At 39.8% G+C, this 25,461-nt stretch overlaps 1 protein-coding gene across 1 annotated transcript in view; it reads right to left on the minus strand.

The window, feature by feature from the left end:
• Positions 1-24,766, minus strand: part of GRPR (gastrin releasing peptide receptor) — a 43,959-nt gene extending 19,193 nt beyond the window's left edge. Inside the window, exon 1 of the mRNA XM_004435154.3 lies at positions 23,765-24,766. Coding sequence (XP_004435211.1) covers positions 23,765-24,177 — 413 coding nt within the window. The 5' untranslated portion in view covers positions 24,178-24,766. The remainder of the gene's footprint in view (positions 1-23,764) is intronic.
• Positions 24,767-25,461: the final 695 nt, after the last annotated feature.

Raw genomic sequence — 25,461 nt, forward strand, 5'->3', positions numbered from 1 at the left:
GGATTTAGGTGCAAGTAGTTTATTTGGGAGGGGATCCTAGGAAGCACAGGGAGGGAGTGGGGAGGTGGGACACGGGGGGATGGAAGCCAATAAAGGCAGACGAAGCACAGGCCTGCTGGGGAACCCCTGAGAGACTGTGGTGAGTACATTCCAGAACTGTGCCACCAAGGGGTGAGGAGGCTGAGATGTTTCCCACCAACTCCCATCCTCCTTTGGTTGAGAATTGTTCTAAGGTGTTAATTCTGGGGCACTCTGGCTTGCCCCAAACCTTCCATTGTCAGACATCACCCTCCGTCAGAGAAACACAGGAAGCCCAGGTCCGTAAGTGACCTCCAGGGTGTGCAAGGGATATGGGCAGGCCACTGACAGCACTCACTATGTAAATTCTTCTCCCGTCAGTTTATCAAACATATATGTAGAAAATGAAATATCAGAGACAATTTCAGTTTTTAAATATATTTCAAATATTGGGATAAAAATAGAATTTCCAAATTATCTCAATAAAACACATTATTTTCTTTCAAAATAAGAATCATTAAAGCTCAAAAATACCATCATGGCCTATGAGTCATTGTGTCTAATATAAAAATTTAACAGCACTCTATTTAAATTAACCTTTTGTGAGAGGCTTTATACATGGTGAAATGGTGACCCAACTTTGTAGCTTATTGGGTCCCCTGGCCCAGGAGGTTGAGCCTGGCAGTGTCAGGGAGGTACTGCTGTGTGGGGAAGGAGACCAAGACAGAGCGAGAGAGGGACTGGATGGAGACTGGGAGCCCTGCATTCTACTCCCACTTCCCTAATTAGCTATTTTTGCATAAGCACCCTGTCAGTTTCTTTTTATTTAACAAAAACTTATATAGCACTTCTTATGTGCCTGATATAGCTCTCAACACTTTTCAAGAATTAACTTTTTGAATCCCTTATAACAATACTAGGAAGTAGGTACTACTGTTGTCATCGTCTTCCTACAGATGAAGAAACTGAGGCACAGAGAAGTTAAATAACTTGCCCAAGGTCACACAGCTAGCAAGTGGCAGAGCTAAGGTTTGAACAGAGGCCTTCTGGCTCCTGAGTCCAGACCTTAAACCACGAGACTTTAAAGCCTACATTTTCTTCATTTGTGAAATGGAACTAATGATATCAACCTTACTTGCTATGAGGAGGAGCTAAATGAGGTGTTTCAAAAACACTTTCGAAACCAGGAAGCATTATTTAAATAAAAGGTACTGTTGCATTTCCTGAAAAGGAATGACTGTCCACTAGGACACCAACTGGTTGAGACTTTGACAACACCCTCCCTGCTCTTTTATGAACATAAATAACAATGATGCTAATGGTACACTCATTCTTTTGACTAGAAATTCTACCATTTCATAAAGAAGTCAACACACTATTTCATTTCATCCTTACAAAAATTACAACAGTTCTATGATATATTACAAGTAAATACCCTTATCCCCTTTTTACAGATCAGAAAACTGAGGCCTGCAAAGTGATTTGCCCAAAGTCACAGTTGACAATTAGAAGAACGAGGGCTCAAACTCAGACATCTCTTCACATTCAATGCCTTTGACTTTATCCCCATTATTAATAGGGGATGAATAAGCCTCCACTAAATGCGACCTCCAAAAATTAATAAATAAAAAAAAAAAGAGAAAAAGTAAAATGAAAGAAAAAAAGGAGAGTTATTGTTTAATGGGTATGGAGTTTCAGTTTGGGAAGATGAGAAAAATTCTGGAGATGGATGGTGGTGATGGTTGCATAACAGTGTGAATGTACTTAATGTTACTGAACTGTACACTTAAAAATGATTAAAATGGTAAATTTTATGTTATGTATATTTTACCACAATAAAATTAAGAAAGAAAGAAAGAGAAAAAAGAGAAAGAAAGAAAGAGGGAAGGAGGGGAGGAAGAAGAGTGTAAGTTTGTCACCATGCAACTCTGGGGGTATCATAAGAACCAATTGAAAAAGTTTGCTTTGTGTCAGCAAAGACATCATCAAGAAAGGTGGTCTAGAGGTTGTTAGTTCATTTGAATGACTTTTTTCAGTGAAAAAAGTTAGTATAAAAGTGCTAATAGCTCAGTGTAAAATTTAGACAGTAGAGAATTCTAAAAACAAAAAAAGAAGAAAATCATCCATAAGTCTTACACGTGATGTTTTGATATATTTCCTTCCAATTTTCTTTTGTCTTTTGTACAGAATTGAGAGCATACAATTTTGTATCTTTTTTTAAGGACCTAAGTGTTTGTGTCTCACGCAGATGCTCATGACCCCTCTAGCCAGCAGGCGGTGCTCTGCAGATGCCAGCTGGCCCCTCTGGGCACCATGTCCATTCAGGTCCAAGAAGCCCCGGTGGTCACTAGAGGGCAAAGTCCCTGCTTTCACAGATCCTTCCTAGGATTAGCTCCAGGGCAACACATCACGCCTAAATGAAGCAAAGCACCCCACTCCACCAAAACTAGCACATCTGACAATCGAAAGCATGTCGTAAGCGCCTACTTTGGCATGGCTCTGTACTAGGTACAAAAGAAGTCAAAATAAGCATAAACCCTGGACACTCAGTGACACTTTCTCTCATTCCATCCTGGAAATTAAAAAGGCTCATGCACCGTGGGTCACAGGACTATGAGTTTCTTAAGCATTATGTCTACGTCTTGTTCATTTTATGCCTATTTTATTTATTGAACAAATATATAATTAAAACCAAAAATCTAGAACTGTGCACTAAATTTGTCTGGCCTGTAATGTCTTACTTTCAGATAAGGAAATGTGTTCAAGGTGCTCAAAATAACCCATTCCTCCCCTGCCACGCTCCTAGCCAAATACTCCTCTCAAGCCCAATTACCCCAGATCTCTCTGGACACCATCTTGTTAGCCTTTTCCCAAGACATCTCCTGTGGCGCAAACACTTCCTATTTCTCTAACCATTTCAAGCCCTGAAGAATGCCTGGGGGTACTGAGGAAATGATTCTCCCTGAGCACAATTCCTCTTTTTAACAATTTTAAGGTGACTTGCTTACATGATCCTATGATGAAAAGACCTTAGAAGAGGGAGCACCATGCGTGATGGTGAACATTAGGAGGAGGTAGTGAGAAGCGCAGGGTCTGTTTACATCTTTACTTCCCCAGTGAGCAACAGGAAGGCTCTGCCCCCTGGCTCACCACCCATGGGAGCTGGAATCTGGCTAAGCCTTGATTTAAAACTTTCTCATTTTCTTCATTTAAACAATCGTTAGTATCACAGAGGACTCAGAGCATGCTAGAAAAGACACATGGCTTAAAAGACATTGGCTTGACTCTCAATTTTTGATGCTCCAAAAGCTAATGTGCATGACATGACAGTGCCTCATACCCTAAAGCATCACACAGCTGTATGATTTGTATTTATTATATCCCCTCAGAAGTCTGTCCTGGCTAACTGGACAGGGCTCATGGATTCCCCTAGGTCCCACTCCATTTAAATAGGACCCTGCTAAATGACCACCTCAGCAAGCGTGCACACACCTCCATATCAGGCACAGCAAACTAAGGCCCACTAGCCAAACCTGGCCTTCCGCCTGTTTTCATATGGCCTGCGAGCTAAGAATGGTTTTTACATTTTAAATGGTTAGGAAAAAAGTCAAAAGAAGAATAATATTTCATGACGTGAAAATTACACAAAATTCAAATTTCAGTGTCCATAAATAAGGTTTTATTGGAACACAGCCACGCCCATTTGCTTACATAATGTCTATGGCTGCTTTCACGCTATAATGGCAGAGTTGAATGGTTGCAACAGAGACCTTATGGCCCACAAAGCTGGAAATATTTACTATACGGCCCTTTGCTGAAAAAGTTTACCAGCCTCTAGCCTATGTACACTAAATGTGTGAACATGGCTAATGTTTCTGTTGTTCTCTGCCTGTCCACACCAAGGCTGTTGGTTCCTTCTTTAAAAGGAGGAAAGCCGATCTTCCATTTCACACAGCACTGCCTGTTAGGCTTATTAATTTGTGGTAATGAAGACAATAGGCCACTGACCTCTGCTGTTGGTTATCCAGTATTAAACACTCATTGCTCAGGATGCTTAGTCAATTTATCAGCACATTTAAGTACTAATTTAGTATCTCAGGCTCTGCTTGACATTATGGATATAAAAGTCCCTGGCCACTAAGTATTCAAAATCTGGTTGGGGAAGTGAAATATACCCAGGTAAAGCCCTTAAAGAACAATAGAATGATACTTACATATATATATTCGCCTTTTTGAAGCACTCTTAGAATAGACGATGCTAGGTCAGTATATGAAGTGCTATTATCATGGTACAGACATATGAGTACACGTTTAATTACAAACCTGCTTTATATATAACTATGGAATATAAAACTTACAAGTCATCAGGTCCCATTTCCTTAACTTAAAGTGGAAACTGGTGCCCATAGAGGTCCCACAGCTGGTTAGCTGAGAACCAAGACTAGAACTAGGTCTCTGGATCCCCCAGTCAGTTATATTTGACTAGAGCACTTCAGATTCTCAGGTCTTTTCAAAGCACAAGAATGCTTAAAACTAAAAGAATGCTTAAAACTAAATATTTACTATACTTATCTTCATCCTGTAGTACATGTATTCCTTAAGCCATCATTTTGACCTTCAATTTCACCTCTGTTGACAATCTAGGAAAGAGAAGATGCCAAATTCTGATTTTTCTGCTGTTCCCTGATGTTTCCAATCATTTAAAGTGGAAAGGGAAAAGAAAAGATAATAATGAAATTCTTAAAAATCTGTTTTGATAACCATTTATTTAAAGAGAAATAAGCATTTCCCATATGTTCTCATGGAGAAACTACTGTAATTTTGTTTTTACATAATTTTATACTGTTTTAAAATTATATTTAAAGTATTTCTCATAACAGAGGCCTAAGCCTAGTATGAGATTGCCTGACAATAAAAACAACCGCCACCAAAAGGAAAAAACAAACCTTGAAAAGTTTAAAGTTGACCTGTAGTTATTCCATTTATATGTAGACAGTATAAAGAACTGAGTCACATGGACATATTATTGTCACAGTAAGTTCTTCTCACACTGGAAATAAATTTCTTTATGTGCTGCATTTCGCATTTCTCCCCTATTTCTTTCCTATGTAACCTTTTGCTATCACCACTGGCCAATTGGTCTGAGTACAACGCAAAAAAAGAAAAAGTAATAAAGAAGTGAAGTTTAAAGAAATATACCTTAGGAAAATTTTGGCTCTTTCCTGCCCAAGAAATTTCAGCTGTTATCAATCACTTCATAACTAAATGTTGGCTCTAGCTTCTGCTTATTGGGGCTAAGAGTGCTGGCCTAGTTGCAAGATCCCAGAGGCTTTGATGTACCTACAATACTTGGCAGGGTCCACTGCTGCAGGCCTCGCTTGAGATTCCTGACTTACTCACTTTGAGGTTAGCCAGAGCTCCCTTCTCTGAATCTAAATTGCTGAGATGATTTGAGGCTCTGAACGCTGATCCCACAGGTCTGACTAGGTAGTTCTGTACTCCTCTTTAGAGGAACTGGGATGTGGGTAGCTTCGAGGCAGCAGAGGTCCTTAAGAGAAGTGGTATAGGATTTTCCACGTCTGATAATGGCAAACCAGCTTGTTGCTGACCGACTCTCCTGAAATGAAAAATTAGAAAACCTCTTTGAAAACATCAGAGAAACACCAAGGCAGTAAGGATTTGAGGGACCAAAATCCTGGAGAGAAGGGAAGTGCAAAGAGATGAAGCTGTTATTTAGCATCATTTTCCCCTTAAGGCATTTACCAAATTTCAAGCAGCAGCAGAGAAACTGAGCTGAGCAGAGCTTCTCGCAGTTTTAGGATTGATGAATAAATGAAAAGCAATAAGAAAAGTTAATATATTGAGGTATATGAGGAAGCCATTTGGTTTAAAACTAATTCAGCCTGACCTTGTTTTTCCAGAAAGGCCTGACATGGCCTGTTGAGCATGCATTGTACATCTGCTTTCAACATTTACAATATCCCAAAGCAAACAATGCTGCCTTTAAAGATAGGGATGTATGCCTCCCCCCATATCAGCATTTCTTTAAAGATAAGCATTTCTTTCCAGAAACTAAGGGTCAAACTGACCTACTGTGTACATCTTGTGACCACTGACCTACTGCCCATTGACCTGCTGTGCTTATCTTGTGACCTGTTGAGCTAGCAAAATATCTTGTGACTGTAGTAAAGAGATATCCCTGTCACATTCGAGGTATGTTCCTTGTTCTAAGATGGTATATAACCACGCTGTACAACTCACTTCTTTGGAGTGCTTCCTTCCCTGGTGAAGGTCATTCTCTCAGGCTATGGTCCTCAGACTGGCTCATATAACAAACTCACCCCAATTTTGATTTATAGATTTATTATTGATTATTTGTGTCGACAGGATGAAGGAGGACAATAAATAGATTTCAGGGCCCACCAAGGAGAGGAGCCCAGGTAAACACCCCCAACTTTCAGTTGAGATGCCCAAAGGGGTATACCCTAGTATTAGAGGTGAACCAGAAACAAACCAATTCTCACAAAGACCAAAGCCCAACCTCCAATCTGCTCAATCCCTGATTGGGTCAGATATACTGCCACTTTATAACTGCCTGCAAGAAGCAAAAGCTAATCTTTCTCTGGATGATAATACCCTCCAGAGCCTCAAATTATTTACAATTCATCATATACAAGATCAGGTAGTCAAACAAAAATTGCCTTGTATACCAATAGACAAAATAAAATGGCCAACAGAGAAGAAAATATGTAATAGAAACAGAGTTACAGAGGTTCCACATGTTGTAGTTACCAGAGAGAGATTTTACAATATATTGGAACTAATTCAAGAAATTAGATGACAAGAGAACCAAATGGAAATTCGAGAATTGCAATATACTCTAACTGAAATTAATTAGATGGAAGCTTCAGAAGCAAACTAGACGTGGCTGAAGAGGGGATTAATGAGCTGAAAAAGGCCAGAGTGAAATATGGTGAGAAAAAAGGATGGAAATACAGAAAAGGGGAAAGGAAATTTATAGGACAGGGTGAAATTAACTTGTGTTAAAAATAGTTCTCAGTAGAGAGAGAAATCAAGATGGCGGCATAAGCAAACTCTGAACTCACCTCCTCCCGTGGACACAGCCAATTTACAACTACTTGTGGAAAAGTTACCCCTGAGACAGAACTGAAAACTGGATAAGAGGAACTCCTGCAAAAAAGGACAATCCTAATTGAGGTGGAAGAGGCAGAAACTCCCTTCTGGAGAGAAAAAATGCCGCCTTCACAAGCTGCCAGCTTCACGGCCACCTGGGAGCAGCCCAAAGTTACGCAGCCCTCCCTGGAGGAGCGGGGTCCTGAGCTGGGGAGCGCCCCCACTGTGGGCATTTTGTGGACCCAGCACAATCGAGACGAGTGGCATAATATCTGACTTTGCCTGCTACTAAAACACTGGGGAGTACCCCCAGAAAAGTTGGTTCACAAAGAAATTAAAACCGGCTCTTAAAGGGCCCATGCACAAACTAACCCATTTCAGAAAGCAACCTAAAATCACCAGAAAGAAAGGTGCACAGTGCTTTGGTGAAAAGAGACTCACCTGAAAGGCCCTGAGTGCATCTCGGTGAGAGGTGAGACCTCTCCAGGGACTGGGACATTGGCGGCGGCCATTGTTGTGGCCTGGTGTGGGCGTGCTGACACAGACGCCATTGGAGTTCTCCCTGGGGCCTGCTAGCCCAGGTCTGCTCCACACACTAGAGCACCGATTTAATCCAGCTCAGCCAGGGCAGGCAGCCCACCCTACAGACTGGCACCACCCAAAAACAAGCCCTCAGGCAACTTGTGGGCCTGCATAGATTGGTGACTGGATTCTCTGCAGCCTGGCAACTGAGCCCACTTCAGTGGGGCAGGGCATGCACAAGGAGCAGGTGGAGAGTGTGGGGTGGTGGTGGAGTGTGTGGGGCTCCCACCGTGGAGAGACTGGGTCCACTTAAGGAGGTTGGGGCGCATACACGGGGCAGGACTGGGTTGACTGTGTGTGTGGACCTGTGGGTGGTGGGGCTTGTCAGCTGCAGCAAACTTTTGCTTCTCAAAGACCCACATAGGGGGTTTGCACCACCTTCCAAAGCCTCAAACAATTGGGTGCTCCCGTGCCTGAGGCCAGCCCCACCCAGCTGCAATCCACAGAGAGCTGACAAGAGACCTAAAGGCTGGAGGCTTATAGCAATTGTAAGCCCCTGAGCCTAACAACCTGCCACGCTGGGGGCCTACTCACTTAAAAGAAAGACTGCAACACAAATGTGGTGTTAGAACTTGCAGCCAACTGTGCTGGGGCTCCCCATACCTGATAAAGAGACTGAAGGACCCACAACAACTACAAGCAGCTGAGCATTACAACAGCTGGCCAGGAGCATAACTCAGCCTCCCTGGGCACCTACAGGGAGAGCAAACAGACCACAACAGAAGGACACATGTAGCCCACATAGGGGTCACCCCTGGAACATTGAGAACTGAGGGAAGCACACTGCAGGCTTCCTAAGGCATCACTTATATAAGGTAACCTATCCAAGAGTGGGAGATGTAGCTGACCTACCTAATACATAGACACAAGCACAGGGAAAGAGGCAAACGGAGGAGGCAAAGGAATACATTCCAAGTAAGGGAACAGGATAAAACCCCAGAAAAGGAACTAAGTGAAACAGAAATGAGCAACCTACCTGACAGAGAGTTCAAACTAAGAGTGTTAAGGATGCTCACTGATCTGGGGAGAAGAATAGATGAACTCAGTGAGAATGTCAACAAAGAAATGGAAGATATAAAAAAGAAGCAATCAGAAATGAAGAATAAAATACAGGAAATGAAAAATTCACTAGAGGGACTCAAAAGCACAGTAGAGGATAGATACAGAAGAACGGATCTATGAGCTGGAAGAAAGACTAGAAGAAATTACCCAAGCTGAACAGGTAAAAGAGAAAAGAATTACAAAGAGTGAGGACAGTCTAAGGGATCTCTGGGACAACATCAAGCACACTAACATCCGTGTTATAGGTGTCCCGGAAGGAGAAGAGTGAGACAAAGGGGCAGAGAATCTATTTCAAGAAATAATAGGGCCGGCCCTGTGGCTTGGTGGTTAAGTGCGCATGCTGCAATGCTGGCGGCCCGGGTTCGGATCCCGGGTGCGCGTTGAGGCACCACTTCTCTGTCCATCCTGGGGCCGAGTCCCACATACAGCAACTAGAAGGGTGTGCAGCTATGACATACAACTATCTACTGGGGCTTTGGGGGCAAAAAATAAAATAAATAAAATCTTTAAAAAAAAAAAAAAAAAAAAAAAAAAAGAAATAATAGATGAAAACTTCCCTAACCTAAGGAAGGAAACAGACATCCAGGTACAGGAGGCACAGAGAGCCCCAAACAAGATAAACCCAAAGAGGCCCACACCAAGACACATCATAATCAAAATGTCCATAATTAAAGATAAACAGAGAATCCTAAAAGCCACAAGACAAAGACAAGTTACATACAAAGGAAACCCCATAAGGCTATCAGCTGACTTCTCAGCAGAAACCTTACAGGCTAGAAGAGAGTGGCATGATATATTTAAAGTGCTAAAAGGAAAAAACTTACAGCCAAGAATACTCTACCCAGAAAGGTTACCATTCAAAATGGAAGGAGAGATCAAAAATTTCCCAGACAAGCAAAAATTAAAGGAGTTTGTCACCAAGAAACCAGTGCTACAAGAAATGTTAAAGGGACTGATTTAAGGGGAAAAGAGAAGACCACAAATAGGAAAAATTACCTATTTCCATGGTAAGAGGGTAACGGATACAAATGCACAAAAAAGAGGTTAGATATGATATCAAAAACATAAAATGAGGGAGGAAGGGAGTTAAAGAGTAGAGCTTTCAGCTGGGGTAGCAGTACTCATATCAGACAAAATAGACTTTAAAACAAAAACTGTAAAAAGAGACAAAGAAGGGCATTACATAATGATCAAGGGAACAATCCAACAAGAGGATATAACACTTGTAAATATCTACGCACCCAATGTAGGTGCACCTAAATATATAAAGCAATTATTAACAGACATAAAAACAGAAATAGACAGTAACACAATAATAGTAGGGGACTTTAACACTCCACTTACACCAACGGATAGATCATCCAAACAGAAGATCAATAAGGAAACATTGGCCTTAAACGACACACTAGAACAGATGGACCTAGTAGATATATACAGAGCATTCCATCCAAAAACCGAAGAATACACGTTCTTTTCAAATGCACATGGAACATTCTCCAGGATTGATCACATATTAGGCCACAAAACAAGTCTCCATAAATTTAAGAAGATTGAAATAATACCAAGCATCTTTTCTGACCACAACGGTATGAAACTGGAAATCAACTATAGGAAGAAAATCAGAAAAGCCACAAATACATGGAGATTAAACAAAATGCTACTGAACAACGACTGGGTTAATGAAGAAATCAAAGAAGAAATCAAAAAATACCTGGAGACAAATGAAAATGAAAACACGACATGCCAGAATTTATGGGATACAGCAAAAGCGGTTCTAAGAGGGAAGTTTATAGTGATACAGGCCTATCTCAACAAACAAGAAAAATCTCAAATAAACAATCTAAAAATGCACCTAAAGGAACTGGAAAAAGAAGAACAAACAAAACCCAAAATCAGTAGAAGAAGGGAAATAATAAAAATCAGAGCAGAAATAAATGAAATAGAGACCAAAAAAACAATAGAAAAAATTAATAAAACCAAGAGCTGGTTCTTTGAAAAGATCAACAAAATAGACAAACCTTTAGCTAGACTCACCAAGAAAAAAAGAGAGAAGGCACAAATAAGTAAAATCAGAAATGAAAGAGGAGAGGTTACAACAGACACCTCAGAAATACAAAAGATTATAAGAGAATACTATGAAAAGCTATATGCCAACCAATTCGACAATCTGGAAGAAATGGATAAATTCTTAGAATCATACAACCTCCCAAAACTGGATCAAGAAGAAGTAGAGAATTTGAATAGACCAATCACCAGTAAGGAGATCGAAACAGTAATCAAAAACCTCCCCAAAAATAAAAGTCCAGGACCAGACGGCTTCCTTGGTGAATTCTACCAAACATTCAAAGAAGACTTAATACCTATCCTTCTCAAACTCTTCCAAAAATTGAGGAGGGGGAAGCTCCTAACTCATTCTACGAAGCTGACATTACCCTGATACCAAAACCAGACAAGGACAACACAAAAAGAAAATTACAGGCCAATATCACTGATGAACATCGATGCGAAAATCCTCAACAAAATACTAGCAAATCGCATACAACAATACGTTAAAAGATTATACACCATGATCAAGTGGGATTTATTCCAGGTATGCAGGGATGGTTTAACATTCGCAAATCAATCAACATAATACACCACATTAATAAAATGAAGAACAAAAATCACATGATCATCTCAATAGATGCAGAGAAAGCATTTGACAAGATCCAGCATCCATTTATGATAAAAACTCTGAATAAAATGGGTATAGAAGGAAAGTACCTCAACATAATAAAGACCATATATGAGAAACCCACAGCTAATATCATCCTCAATGGTGAAAAACTGAAAGCTATCCCTCTAAGAACAGGAACCAGACAAGGATGCCCACTGTCACCACTCCTATTTAACATAGTATTGGAAGTCCTAGCCAGAGCAATCAGGCAAGAGAGAGAAATAAAAGGGATCCAAATTGGAAAGGAAGAAGTGAAACTGTCACTATTTGCAGATGACATGATTTTATATATAGAAAACCCTAAAGAATCCACCAGAAAACTTTTAGAAGTAATAAACAAATATGGTAAAGTTGCAGGATACAAAATCAACATACAAAAATCAGTTTCATTTCTATATACTAACAACGGAGTAGCAGAAAGAGAAATTAAGACTACAACCCCATTTACAATTGCAACAAAAAGAATAAAATACCTAGGAATAAACTTAACCAAAGAGGTGAAAGATCTGTACACCGAAAACTATAAAACATTGCTGAAAGAAATTGAAGAAGACACAAAGAAATGGAAAGATATTCCGTGCTCTTGGATTGGAAGAACTAACATAGTTAAGATGTCCATACTTCCTAAAGTCATCTATACATTCAATCCAATCCCTATCAAAGTTCCAACAACAATTTTCACAGAAATAGAACAAAGAATCCTAAAATTTATATGGAACAACAAAAGACCCCGAATAGGTAAAGGAATCCTGAGTAAAAAGAACAAAGCTGGAGGTATCACACTCCCTGATTTCAAAATATACTACAAAGCTATAGTAACCAAAACAGCATGGTACTGGCACAAAAACAGACACACAGATCAATGGAATAGAATCGAAAGCCCAGAAATAAACCCACACATCTATGGACAGCTAATCTTGGACAAAGGAGCCAAGAACATACAATGGGGAAAAGAAAGTCTCTTCAACAAATGGTGTTGGGAAAACTGGACAGCCACATGCAAAAAAATGAAAGTAGGCCCTTACATTACACCATACACAAAAATTAACTCAAAATGGATTAAAGACTTGAATGTAAGACCTGAAACTATGAAACTTCTAGAAGAAAACATAGGCAGTACGCTCTTCGACATTGGTCTTAGTAACATATTTTCAAGCACCATGTCTGACTGGGCAAGAGAAACAATAGAAAAAATAAACAAATGGGACTACATCAAACTAAAAAGCTTCTGCACAGCAAAGGAAACCATCAACAAAACGAAAAGACAACCCAACAATTGGGAGAAGATATTTGCAAACCATACATCTGATAAGGGCTTAATCTCCAAAATATATAAAGAACTCATGCATCTCAACAACAAAAAAACTACCAACCCAATTAAAAAATGAGCAAAAGACCTGAACCAACATTTCTCCAAAGAAGATATACAGATGGCCAACAGACACATGAAAAGATGTTCAAAATCATTAACTATCAAGGAAATGCAAATCAAAACTACAATGAGATATCACCTCACGCCCGTCAGAATGGCTATAATTAACAAGACAGGAAACAACATGTGTTGGAGAGGATGTGGAGAGAAGGGAACTCCATACACTGCTGGTGGGAGTGTAAACTGGTGCAGCCACTATGGAAAACAGTATGGAGATTCCTCAGAAAATCTAGGATAGAACTACCATATGATCCAGCTATTCCACTGCTGGGTATTTATCCAAAGAACTTGAAAACACCAATGTGCAAAGATATATGCACCCGTGTGTTCATTGCAGCATTATTTACAATAGCCAAGACTTGGAAGCAACCTAAGTGCCCATCAAGGGACGAATGGATAAAGAAGATGTGGTATATATACACAATGGAATACTACTCAGCCATAAGAAATGATGAAATCCAGCCATTTGTGACAACATGGATGGACATTGAGGGTATTATGCAAAGTGAAATAAGTCAGAGGGAGAAGGTCAAATACCGTATGATTTCCTTCATTAAGTAGTAGATAATAACAACAATAAACAAACACATATCGAAAGGGCGAAAGGGATAATTCAGCACGTGTGTGTTGTGATGGGTTGTAATTAGTATTTGGGTGGTGAACATGATGTAATCTATGCAGAAATAGAAGTATAATGATGTACACCTGAAATTTATACAATGTTATAAACCAATATTACTGCAATAAACAAAAAATTAAAACATAAATAAATAAAATAATAAAATATAGTTCTCAGTAACAGAGGCCTGACCCAAGTATGAAATTTCCTGCTTCAATAAAAGCAAAAACAACCAAAGGGAGAAAAATCTTGAAAAGCTTAAAATTAACCTGTAGTTGTTCTATTTATGTGTAAACAGCATAAAGAATGAGAGGAAAAAGAAAATAGGAGAGAAGCAATATTTGAAGTTGTCATGGTTGAGAACTTTCCAAAACTGGCTAAAATCTTCAAAGCACAGATTTAAGAAAAGCTATGGATCTCAAGCCAAAAAAATACAAAGAAACCACACTTAAGTGCATCATAGTAATGCTACTGAAAACCAAAGATAAAGAAAAAAAATCTTAAAATTAGTCAAAGAGAAAAAATCAATAATTTTAAGGAGCAACGATAAAACTGACATCTGACTTCACAGTGGAAGTCAGAGGACAATGAATGGCAGCTCCAAAGTGTGAAAGGTAAGAACTGCCAGCCTCGAATGTTATGCTCAGTGAAAACCCCCTCCCCCAAATTACATGAAATAAAGACATTTTCAGACAAACAAAAACAGAAAATGTATCCCCACGAGACTTACACTAAATGAAATACTGAGGGGCATTCTGTGGGCAGAAGTAAAATGATGTCAGATGAAGTCACAGGATGAAGATGCAGGAAGGAATGGAGAGCAACAGGTCAATACAGGAATCAATCTAAATCTAAAGGTAAATGTTGAGTTAATATAAAGTACGTAAAAACAATAAACATAATGTCTTGTGGGTTTTAAAATATATAGAGAATTAAAATATAGAACAACAACAACCAAAAAAAAAAAAAAAAGGCAAGAGGGAATTAAAAGAAAGTTAAAATGGCCTATTATCCTTGCATTGTCTGGGATGTAGGAAAATTCTAATTTATAGTAAATTCCAATAAGTCAAGGATACATGTTGTAAACTCCAGAGTAGCCTCAAAAAGAATATTAAGAAGAGCTTGTAACAAATTCATGAGGTGGAAGGAACAGAATAATTAAAATATTTAATTAATTTAAAAGAAGGCAAGAAGGGAGGGAAAAAGGATTATAAAACAGGTGAGATAAATGAAAACCAAATAATAAGACAGCAATTTAAATCCAAATACATCAGCAAAATCGAGTTTATCATAGTGTCTGTGTTTATAGGGCAGAAACCTGTAGCCAAATCACAAATAGCAAATACATTTGTGTAAAGTCACTCATGTTATGCATACCCACAAAATACCAATGTTGATGAAGATAACTTAAAACTCATAATGTGAAGACATTCATGGCAAATAGGTTTATGGGAGTCATCAACTAAATGAGTATTTAAGATCACTCAATGCATTAGAAAACTTGAAATGCTGTGAAATTTTACAGCCCATATAGGAAAGAAATTTGAGAGTGGCTTTCTCAAATAATCCTAAACATTTGATAATAATCCTAAACATTTATATGACATTACCAATAAGGAGTTATGAAGCTGAAAGAAACTTTTCTAACCTCTTGTTAATAAGCCAATTTTTTTTTAAATTTTATTTATTTATTTTTCCCCCAAAGCCCCAGTAGATAGTTGTATGTCATAGCTGCACATCTTTCTAGTTGCTGTATGTGGGACGTGGCCTCAGCATGGCCAGAGAAGTGGTGCGTCGGTGCGCGCCTGGATCTGAACCTGGGCCACCAGCAGCAGAGCGTGCGCACTTAACCGCTAAGCCACGGGGCCAGCCCAATAAGCCAATTTTAATCAACCATGCTAGAAGACTGACTTATCTTTCTGATTTCTCCACAGAAAAGTATATCACCAAACCATTGTCATTTTAAGAGGAGCCAAATGAGGATGAAGCGAAAATACTTAAGAAAATGAGTATGATAGACATGTAACATGTGCCAGGCAGTTAATTAATTGATATTATGTTATTTTTCTGGATTTTGTGATGTTCATGGAATTTATCAACTTATTTAGATGGTAACTTACTGTGATTTCTAAATCTAAAATGTGATTTCTAAATATTTTAAAGCATTCACTTCTCTACCTAAATTTGTATTCATAATTTTATTGGTTTTTTTCTCTAAAAAGCACCCTCCAAACAGTCCCCATAAAACCTGGATAAGGTCTTGTCATCTAGAGTTGGAACCACTGTTCTACTGCGTCACTCTGTTAACATCAAAGGAAATGAACATGATTCACAGACCAGAATCCAGTACTCCCAGTTCACTCAGTAGCACCTACCAGAATTCACTCATTTTTTTATTCCTTCCTTCATGCATCCATCCATTCATGTATTCAACAAACACTTATCAAGCACCTCCCACAGTTCAAGGACGGTTCTAGTGCCAGAGAATATGCTGATGAATGAGATAGCCTCCCATTTTTTTTTGGAGCTTATATTCTAGTGGTGGAAGACGGACAGTAAACAAGTAAATGAACAAATGAACAAAATAATTCTCAAGAAAATAATACTGGATGATATTTACCCAAGAGATTTGAAGACATACATCCATACAAAAACTGTATGTGAATGTTTATGACAGTTTTATTCATAATCACCCAAAACTGAAAATAACCCTGATGCCCATTAGCTGAAGAATGGATAAACAAACTGTGGTATATCCATAAAAGGGACTAGTACTCAGTACTCAGCAATAAAAAGGAGCAGACTACTGATACATGCAACAACATGAGTTGAAAGAAGCCAAACTCAAATAATCATATACTGTATGATGTCATACGATATTCTGGAAAACATCAGTGGTTGCCAGGAACTGAGGATGGAAGAAGGGGATAGAAAAAAAGAGACATGAGAGAATTTGGGGGATGATGGAAATGTTCTATATCTTGATTGTGGTGGTGGTGGTTATAGGACTATATAAGTTTGTCAAAATTCATAGAAATGTATACCTAAAAATTTACTGAATGTAAATTACACCTCAATCAACCTGAAAAAAAGAAACTAGATGATGGAATAGTGTTGGTCATCCCTTTAGATTGAGTGGCCAATGAAGACCTCCTACAGAAGGTGATACTTAATGTATAAAATGAACCAGCAGCCTCTTAGAGGTTCCAAGGCAAATCAAATCATTTTAAGCAGCAGCAAATATCAGATACTAATCACCAGAATTTCAAAGTTGACTATAATAAACAAAATACCTTGTTCTATTACTGGGAGGTAGAAAAAGAGGAATGGAGAAAAAACAATTTTTATTCTGCAAAACACGTGTTTTAATTAAGAGAGAATTTATGCAAACCACACACACCAGGAGGATTTACAAGTGCAAAAATGCAAATTTAGTCTATTTTCAAAGGATGTTATTGACAAACACAGTTCAAAAAACCTCACCAGGGAGTCCTTTCAGGCTATGCTTTATGTTTCATGATCAAGCTTGTGCTATTTTTTGCCTCCATGCATATTAGGTTGCCAGAAATGATAATTAATCACATGAAAGTCTAACACTTTAAAAGATAATGTATGAGAGACAAGGTCAGAGTTCTTTGCTGCCCTTCTCTCCACAGCACTCCAACTGAAAGAGCCTTGCTGGGAAACCCCACTTCCAATTGCACCTGCTCTCTGAGCACTCTCAGAGTCTGCCAGCAGCTGTGACAGACCCATCACTGTGGGGAGACACGAGTTGAGTTTCCTTCCAGAAAGGCACCATATGCTTCAGAAAAATCATACTATAGAGAAGTTATGGAATGGTGGGTCACATAAACTCCTCTAACAGCGGGACTTTCTGGGAAAGACGCTTTACAAGAAATTAAATATTTAGTCTTCTTCTATGAGAAAGAGCCAATCTCCTTGGAATCAGTGAAGCTGGGCCTCTAGAACAGTAGAGGAGCTTTTGGAATTACTGAGGTGATCCCCTTAGAAAGGAACCACCTTGGAGTCACTCAGGGTATCTTCCCTCAGAACCGTAGGGTTTGGGATCAGTACCTCCCACTGTCCAGAGAAGGGAAATGGAATCAGACTCTGTGTTTCAATGGTTTCTGAAGAAAAGTTTCCAGTTCCCCTGAAGAAACTGGGACTTGGAATGAGGAGTGTAGGGTTCTAGTCTGACCACTCTGAGTTTGTTGTGAGAAGGCCAAATTCCATCTTTTGGTCTCTCTGTCAAACAAGGGTTTGGACTTTAAGATGACTTCTCCTTGTAGCCACTGGACTTTATCATTTTGTCGCTGCTCCAACACCAACCAAGCTGTAGTTATAGTCCTCTTACTAGATGTAAAGAGGGCCTCAGTGTCGTAGACAGCACAGACCCCATGGAGCTTCCTATATGATTAGGGAAGTAGAAAACACATGTATAAAAAGGACCTAGTAATACAAGGTAGGATAGTTTTGGTGTTTAATGAACAATACAGGCAAAAACATCTTGGGAAGGGGAAAAAATCAGTGAAAGCAACAGATCAGGGAATGCTTCATAGAGGAGAAGGAACTTAAACTGTGCCCTGAAGGACTGATAGGATTTGGATAGATGGTGGTGTAGAGCCCAGCCACTAGGGAGGGGGAAATGAAGTCGAGAAGAGAGAAGTCAAGTGGCACATGTGGGAGACAATGAGAAGAGTTTAGCTAGATCAGTGATTGTTCTGGCAAGTCTTGGGATAGGAAGATAGAAAGACTGGCAGATGGAAGAGAGCCTGGCAAAAGAGAATGGAGGGATCAGACAGAAGTTCATAATGCAGACCTGGAAATTGAACCCCACATGTATTCTTCAGAAGGTCTCAAAACATCAACAATTCCTAAATTCCCCAATGCCTAAATTCCCCAAGCCTGTGACTGGTGATTGTATTGGGCTGCCTGGTTTCTTCTCTCTTCATTTTTGGGTATCTTCCAATAGAAGATATTTTACAGACAGGAAGAGCTCGTGCAGCTGGGAGGCATTTGATATTTGCTTATCTGAGGAATTCCTGATACCCTCAATGAGAGAGAGCAGCTAACACAGATCTCGGGAAAGAGATTTGGACCCCAAGGCAAAGAGCAAACTCTCTTCTGCACTGTAGAATAGAACTTTCTGCAGTGATGGAAATGTTCTGTATCTGTACTGTCCAGTAAAGTCACAGTGGTTACTGAGCACTTGACATGTGGCTGGTGTGGCTAGGGAACTGAATTTTTAGTTTTATATAAATTAAATTTACAATTAAATAACCACATGTAGTTAATGGCTACCATGTTGGACCATGCAGCTCTAGATGTCAGGAAAGGCTGAGTACTACATTATCTCATAAATTCCTTGCAATGAATTTAAAACATCAGCACTTCAAGGAGTTTGCCTAAATGTAACATTTTCCTGTGTCTTTACACATTCCAAATCACAAGGGGGGGAAACTTACGAACAGTCTTTTCCATGGAATACACACAGTGGAACTGCTGTGTACGTCTGTCGTTTTGATTCATTCTGCCAGCTCCATTCTAGCAGAAAAAACTCTGAATAATAATACTGAAGCAGGTACAATATAACTTGGGCATTATATGCTGTCAACATTAAGTCCAGATTTAAACTTTATGCTTACTAGAAAATAAAAAGCAAACTCTCCTTACCCTTTTCCTATTGAGGTCCAATTCAGGTCTTAAGTTCCATTTACATAATACTGAGGCACCTAGTACAGAGATGGGCATCTAGTAGGAGAGACCAGTATGTAAAAAACGTATCCGTCCATCCAACTATTTACCTATCTATCCAATCATCTATCCATCCATCCACCCATCCATCCATCCATCCATCCATCTTCCCATCCATCCACCTATCTTTCCATCTATCCATCCATCCACCCAGCTATGTACTCCCACAAATCTATTTACTAGCTCAAAAAGAATAGCTTTTCTCTCATTTACCCAAATATGAGAGCTTAATAGAAACAATTAAGAAGCAGGTGACTGTGTGATACATTTTTACAAGTGTGCTGTCAGGGCCGGCCCCGTGGCTTAGCGGTTAAGTGCGCGCGCTCCGCTACTAGCGGCCCGGGTTTGGATCCCAGGTGCGCACTGACGCACCGCTTCTCGGGCCATGCTGAGGCCGTGTCCCACATACAGCAACTAGAAGGATGTGCAGCTATGACATACAACTATCTACTGGGGCTTTGGGGGAAAAAAAGGAGGAGGATTGGCAATAGATGTTAGCTTAGAGCCGGTCTTCCTCAGCAAAAAGAGGAGGATTGGCATGGATGTTAGCTCAGGGCTGATCTTCCTCACAAAAAAAAAAAAAAAAAGTGTGCTGTCAGATGAATTCCAAAAAGGGGGAAGAATAATAACAATGAGAAGAAAATTATGCATTAACTAACCATAATTTTAATTAATCAATATTTATTGATCACCCATTTGGTACAAGGAACCATGTGAGGCACTGTTAAGATATAAGAATGTATAAGAAATATCCACTCTCAACATTTTTATAATCTACTTCAAAAGTTAAAATAATGAATATAGGAGAGGCTAAAAAAAGACCAATGAGTAAAATACTTCAAAACAGCAAGATGAAAGATGTCACAAGATAATTCATGTCTCAGATAATAAGCCTCATGTTTAGAAGAGAGCAGGAAATTTGGGCTAGAATGGTCCAAATTAGGGCTTTAAAGAGAAGTCTTAAGCCAGATTCTGAATGATAGGCAAGATGACAGATAAAAATCAGAAGCTTTTAAAATTTAGAGGGACCTTAGAAATAATCTAGCTCAAGTCTATTATCTTACAGATGATTCAACTAAGGTCAGAAAGTTAAGCGACTTGGTCCAACTCCCTTATATGGGTAGTAATGGCAGAAAAAAGCCTAAAATGCAGGGCTGTTGATGCCTATTCCAAGCCCATAACATCACATGTGATGGGGAGGAAAGCTTTTCTAGTTAGGAAAGCAGAAAGCATTCTGGAGAGAGGGTGGGACACAGCATAAGCAAGGAAGCAGAGTCAGGAACTCATCAGTGTAACCATTGTGTTATGAGGACTTCAGTGTGTGTGTAAGGGGAAGAAAGCACGGAAGGAGAGGGATGGTGGGGACCAATAGTGAAGGGGCTTGAACGCAAATCTGTAATTGGTCAGCTGTGTGAAACCCAGAATTCTGGATTCTGGGACTGCCTTGAAGTCTCCCTTCGGTGGCAGCAGTATAAACTTTTTTAGAAAAATGTTATTCTTTTCATATTAACAAAGACTCAAGTTCCCCTGGGGAAGGGAAGAACTGCAGAAGGGAGGTTGGGATGAGCACTGGCATTGCTGGTCAACCTACAGGGAGCAGGGTGGATGATTATCACCACACTCGTTCATACCTCAGAAACTCTGAGTCAGTGGATTTTGGATGGGGGCTAGGAATCTGTATATTTTTAAAGCTCCCCAATGATTGTAATGATCATCCTGTTTGGAGGGTCTTCTGGTTCACCCTTTTACCAATCTATCAAATACAGACTACCACTTTGGAAAACTCTTTGAGAATATTTACTAAATATATGCCCCCTATGACCCAGCAACTCCACTCCCAGGTACATACCTAAGAGAAATAAACACTTATGTTCCCCAAAAAGCATAAATAAGAATATCCAGAGCAGGTTATTATCAACCCCAAACTGGAAACAACCCAATGCCCGTCAGTATTAGAAGGGATAAATAAACTGAGGCATAGTCATACAATGGAATACTACACAACAATTAAAAAGAACAAACCATTGCTATGTGTACCAATATGGATGACTGTCATAGACATAATGATTAGCATGAGAAGTATGATTCCATTTACATGAGATTAAAGAACTGGCAAAAATAATCTATGGTAATTGAATTCAGACTAGTGATTGCCTCTCTGTGGGGCTGAGTATTAACTGGAAACAGGCATAAAAGAAACTCCTGGGGTGCTGGGACTGTTCTATATCTCCATCTGGGTGGTGGTCATGTTGTCATATAGACATATGTAAAAACATATTGAAGTGTACCCTTGTTCAGTTTACTGTCTATCAATTATAGCTTGTTGAGAAGAAAAAATATAGATATTGTGTGTGTGGATGTATATATATATATATATATACACATATTTGCCTTGCCAATCTCATGAGGTTGTTATAAGACTCCCATAGCTTTTAAAAATGAAAAAAATAGATAAGTACAGTCTTATCTTATTTCACTAGCTCAATATCTATTCTTGCTGAAATTGGTTAGATCACTGCCTGTGATTCAGGTGATCCACCAGCTTTTTTAAGCCTTAGCAAAACACAAAAAGTTAGTTATATGGAAGGTGATAGTAATTTCTGAACTTAGGAAGGACATGCAGTAGCTATAAACTTACTGAGAACACACCAGAACTGCCAAAGGGTGCAACCTGGCTCTTGCAAGAGCCTTTCTGCTGATGGTGAATTTGGTCTGCTTTGAGACTCTGGAGAACACTTCCCTGCAGCAGCATCTTTACATTCCACACCCTCACTTTCCTCTCTGCCCCCCTCCCTCCCCAAGAAGACAGTAAACACCATCTGTACCACTGCACTCACCAACCCAGAGACCAAAATCTCATCTTCCCATCAAGAAAATTACCCTCACCCTGAGGTGCCCTCGGCCATTGGTAACGAGCCACAGACCTTCTGCCAGCTCCAAAGTTTGCCTGCCCTGAATCAACACGTGAAACTGCCTGTGGTGGTTAGTACCTGGTGGGCAAATGGTCAAGGTTAGAGCAGGCTGGAGGTGAGTGGCGGGGATGGTGAAGCCCTGTCCACTTGGTGCGATATGCAAACCTCATTTCTGGGCTACTATTTTTCAATCTTTGAAAATGTCATGTGTGTTCGGCAGTGTACTTTAGGCAGCTAAGTATAACACATGTCTACAAATACTGATGACACTATCTTTATTTGTCTTTTACTAGACAAAGCCAGATCACCTGGGGACTGTTTGTTCCTCTACAAAATGAGAATCCAGCACCATATGTATTAAAATGTGGCACATTTTCTTCAAAGTATAAACTTTCAAGAGCTGCTTCTATGCCTTTCCCTGTACGCTCTCAAATCCTTATGTATCTTTAACACCATGACATACAGTTGATTTTAAAATAAAAATTTATAGTCTCTGGTTCATTGTACCAGCTTTTCTTAATTTGACCATATGGTCTATGATGTGTCTGGAGTCTATTCATTACTGTGTCCGATTTCTAGAGCTCAGAAGTACATAAGATACGTTCAGCAATTTGTGTGATCAACCTGCAGATACTGCCTGACTGGTTAACTCAAGCAAGTGTTTTTTACATGATAGACACTTGAGAAACGTTCAAAGAATGAACATGAATTTTTAAGATGAATAAATGTGAATTTTAAAGCAATATGTTCACTCTAAGACATGCAGTTCACAAATACATGTACTTCCCAGAATAAAACATTGTACTGGACTCCCCCCTGACAAAACCTCAAAGGAACTGGATATGGAAGTACATCAATAAAGATATTAAAATTAGAAATCAACTTTGAATGGAAGTTTCTCAAGAAAAAAGAATTTAAATAATGCTTGATTTCACTTAAGAGATACTTGGAAAAACCAGCTCACAAACTGTTCAGTTACGGAGAGCCAAACACAAAATCAGCTGTGAGAAAAGTTAAGCTGTCTGAGGAAAATGAGTTTCAAGGAAATGTTGCTTATTTTCTCCTCGTGGTTATTTCTGAAAAGCATAGTTTGAAATATAGGAAATAGGAAATGCAGTGGGACTTTTCTGTTCTCTGAAGACTCTGAATTGCTTCTAAGATACGTTTACTTGGGGTTTAAACTCCATTAGGTGTGATTTTTTTTCTCATCAGTCAATTAATTTTGCAGAGAGGGAGAAGTTAGGAAAAAGAAATGCTAAATGGATTCGTCTCCAGAAAATACACCTCAATCTTGTGCTCAGAGATATTTTTTCTCATTTGTCCTCTTTTGTCCCCGCCATCCACTCACTTTTCTTTTTTAAACCAATATGCTAAACTCAAGAAGTAATCCCCACAACAAAAACCTGCCTGGAAGGGAATCTGAGTTTGAGTAAAATTTTGCTTTGGCAAACAGTTCCGTTGTCCCAACGTGGAAGCTCATTTACCAAGGGCATCGACCACCCTCAGAGAGAATATAACTTTCCTCCAGTACTTACCTGTCTGCTGAGAGAGCCGTGAGTGTGAAGACAGACACCCCCACGGAGGTTAGCTGTATAAAGGGGATCAGTTTGCAGCCAATCCTGCCAAACAGCCATCTGTCGGCCAGGTACCTGCTGGCATCCACGGGAGCGCATGTTACCAGGAGGAGCAGGTCTCCCAAAGCCAGACTGGAGATGAACAGGTTCGGCACGTTTCGCATGGACTTCACGGTACAGAAGATCTTGATCAGGGTGATGTTGCCAATGAGGCCTATCAGAATGATGACCCCATAAATTGCAGGGATGACATAGAGGATCCCCGGGTGGAACCAGTCGTCGTTCATGGGGAGATCCGCACTGTGATTGGAGACGTTGCAGTGCACGAGATGGTCCACTTCCAAGTTCAGAAGCAAGCAATCATTTAGAGCCATCCTCTAGATTCTTTCCCACCTAAAAAGTGCCCTTAGATGCTGTTTCTTAACTTTTGATTTTGCAATTGGGTGAAGATGAGACTACAATCTATGCTGGGCTCTTTATCTTCTGTAATAAAATGCTCTGCGTACATATATACTATGCATTCAAAAGTGTCACTGTTTTGATGCTGGTGCTGCCCCGGCCCTCACATGACCAATGCAATACATCTCTAAATTCAATAAGTTAACAACAAAAACTCAGCCAAAAAGGGCTTAGAATTAAACCCACTCTGTATCAACTCTTCCTAGCTCCATTCTAGTCTGAGTCTCCCTGGCTGCAGTTACCTAAGAACTTTTGGCCTGCTATTTTCACACGGCATTTCCTGTCTTTCCTGATACTTAGAACCTGAAGGTTTAAAGTGGGTAGAAAAACACTGCACTGAGAAAGCCTCAAATCCTATAGGCAGGATGCTTTGTGCGTCACTGACTTCACTAGCAAACGGCAGCTCGACTGAGCTGAGGCTCTGAAGAGGAACCAGGGCTACTTAAACACAGAGAATGCCAGCCCCCTGCTGGACACTTCAATCACTGCCCAGTCGCCTGCTCTCCCCGGATGAGAATCGACCAGCAGACTGCAGTTCCTACATCTACACGGCTTAACAGATGCCTCCGGTGTCTCACTTAAGATGCAGCACCTGTGGTAGGTATTTAGTAAGTGTTGCTAGCATTCTGTAAAGGCACTGGAAATCTTTCTGATACTATGTCCATGAATCCAGATGGGACTCACATCCCATTTTCTCATCTTTTCCAATACATTAGAATGACATGTTAAGGTTGCTATAAAATGAGGTCTGTCTCTGAATTACATGCACACCGATGCACAGGGTGTCCACGTGTGAGCTGTCCCACTCAGCCTTCCCACCGCCTCTGAACGAGGACTGCTATTGAGGAAAAATAGGCACAGGACTCGTGCCTTAAACTTTCAGCAATTGACATCTGGAAAAAACCGGAGGCATAACGCACACATGCTCTTTCCCATAGATTTGCCAGGCCATATCTGTTCCCTTTACCAGGGAGAAATTAAATCGGGAGCCAGCTGTATTCTTAACTCTCAATGATCAGTAGTCTTTTCCAGAAAAATGGGTCTTTTCTCATTGGATCTAAAAATTACATGAATTGGCATTTTGATGCAGTTATTTGCAATTTTTCACTGAATGGTTGCCACAGTTTATAGCAAATTTCCTCTTAAGTCTTGAGTGGGAAATGAACTTAAAGGAGTCACAGCTAGAATACCGAGGAATT

The sequence above is a fragment of the Ceratotherium simum genome, chromosome X (genome assembly GCF_057802395.1).
Source record: "Ceratotherium simum simum isolate JZ-2026a chromosome X, ASM5780239v1, whole genome shotgun sequence".
NCBI lineage: Eukaryota > Metazoa > Chordata > Mammalia > Perissodactyla > Rhinocerotidae > Ceratotherium > Ceratotherium simum.